Source organism: Antrostomus carolinensis, unplaced genomic scaffold (genome assembly GCF_000700745.2).
Source record: "Antrostomus carolinensis isolate BGI_N321 unplaced genomic scaffold, ASM70074v2 scaffold28472, whole genome shotgun sequence".
Taxonomy (NCBI): domain Eukaryota; kingdom Metazoa; phylum Chordata; class Aves; order Caprimulgiformes; family Caprimulgidae; genus Antrostomus; species Antrostomus carolinensis.
The window spans coordinates 60,433-62,396 of NW_010300647.1; the positions used below are offsets into that span (position 1 = coordinate 60,433).

The 1,964-nt window shown below is 58.2% G+C and overlaps 1 protein-coding gene across 1 annotated transcript in view; it reads left to right on the forward strand.

Annotated features, from left to right (window-relative positions):
• HPSE2 (heparanase 2 (inactive)) overlaps window positions 1–1,964 on the forward strand; it is a gene marked incomplete at its 5' end in the record, with an annotated part of 38,823 nt that overhangs the window by 23,045 nt on the left and 13,814 nt on the right. Inside the window, 2 exon segments of the mRNA XM_010163205.1 lie at window positions 220–326; window positions 1,457–1,571. Coding sequence (XP_010161507.1) covers window positions 220–326; window positions 1,457–1,571 — 222 coding nt within the window.

Here is a 1,964-nt window from a genome sequence, read left to right on the forward strand (position 1 = left end):
TAGTGGGCATGCGGCAGTGGCAGGAGAGAACGAGGACCAGTCTCCAACCACTCAGACGTGTTGAAGATACCTAGTGACCAGGCCAGGGCTGGGCAAGCACTGACTGCCCAGCAGCATCTTTACCAAAGGTCTCCACAAGCTTTCCCAGAGTGTAGCACAGGAGATGGCTGCCTTGGCTTTAAATTGAAGGTTCATGAGCGTCATTTGTGTCCCGTGCAGGTAGTGAACACATACACGCCAGGGAAGAAGATCTGGCTGGAAGGTGTTGGCACGACCTCAGCCGGAGGCATGAACAACCTCTCCGATTCCTATGCGGCCGGGTTCCTGTGAGTTATGCCAGCTTGCTGGTGCCAGGGCACTGCCACCCCCATGGGCTCTGCGGGCTCAGGTGCTACAAAGCCACTGCAGCCAGGAGAGGGCCAGCTCTGTGCCCAGAGACCCCACTGGTATTCCCCCTCGGTATTCCCCTGTCAGCCTGGGCACTGTTAATTTTCTCCATAACATCCCTATTACCCCTCCTCAGCTCTGCTTTCCTGTAGGCGACCCAGTCTCTGGCACACCCAGAGAAGCAGAGCACAGAGGGGACTGCTCAGGATCCCACGTGGGTACCCACAGTCTGCCCACAGGGCACGGGTGTGGAAGGGGAGGTGAGATCCAGGCATGCCAGCTCCAGGAGCCAGGGTTGGCATCCCGACAGGCTTGCCTCGCTGGGCAGCTCAGAATCGCCCAGGCCTCCTCCCGCTCTGCATTTTTGTTTCAGGCTGCAGCCACATGTCCTTGCATGCATTCACTCCTGGGGCAACTGCCCAGGGAGCGCTCAGCAGGACTCTGCTCTGGAAACCATTTTGTCTCCCTCTTTGAAGCCACAACCATTCCTGGCTCCTGAGGCTTGTCTACTGGCACAGCCCAGTGGCACGGACATCCTGCTGCAAAGCCCCAGTTCTCATATTCAGAGCTGGTTGTGATCATAAAAGATGGAGGAAGATTATCTGGGCTTTGTGGGGAGGCACAGGGACATCCCTGGGATATCTGGGCTGTGGCAGGCTGCAAGGGTTGGAGTCTTTGCCCAGGGGGTGTGAACCAGGTGCCCAGGCTGCTGCCATGCTCTGGTCCCCACTACTGAGATGGTGGGTGCTGGCAGGCTGGGGGGCACCCCAGGCTTTGGGCATGGGGCTGCGATACTGGGGTGTACCCAGGGGCTCAGGCACAGTGTTGGGACATGCAAGGTGGGTACAGCTGGGGCAGAGGTGGCTGCAGTGGGAGGACAGGCATACTGGCTTGCCAGGGCAGGGATGGTGGGAGCTGGGTAAGAGCCAGCATGCGAAACCATTTGAAGGCTTCGGCTCAGGCACTGGGAGCAGGCGCCAGGTCAGGTGCACAAGAGTGATGCCATATGCCAGAGCTGGGGCTGAGGCATCCACCCACAGCGACCTGACTCTGCTCCCTCCGTCCCCAGGTGGCTCAACACGCTGGGCTTGCTGGCCAGCCGGGGCATCGATGTGGTGGTGAGGCACTCCTTCCTCGACCACGGCCACAACCACCTGGTGGACCAGAACTTCAACCCCTTGCCGGTAGGTCTGCCCAGGGTCATTGCACTGCTCATTTGCAGGGAGGTTTCTCTCCTTGTGACCTGTCCAAACTCTGCTTGAAAATGAATTTTTCCAGACCTGTTTCTTGCAGTATTAATAGGCGATGTTAGTTCATGTCAAATGCAGCACGTTGGAGGCAGATGGGAGAATGTTACCTTTGTAGCTGAAACTTCATTTAGTGCCCAGGGTCAGGAGCACAGGAGGGAGGCTGGTGCCACCGAGGGATGCCAGTGTGGACTGCAGAGTCGGAGGGAGGGATGTGGCAGGACCACGCATGGCACAGGGTGGACAGCCAGGTCGGTAGTGGTGAGCTGGACCTGGGACAGCCAGGTTGAAGCCTCAGCACCCAACTTCAAATCTTTAGAAACTGAAGTG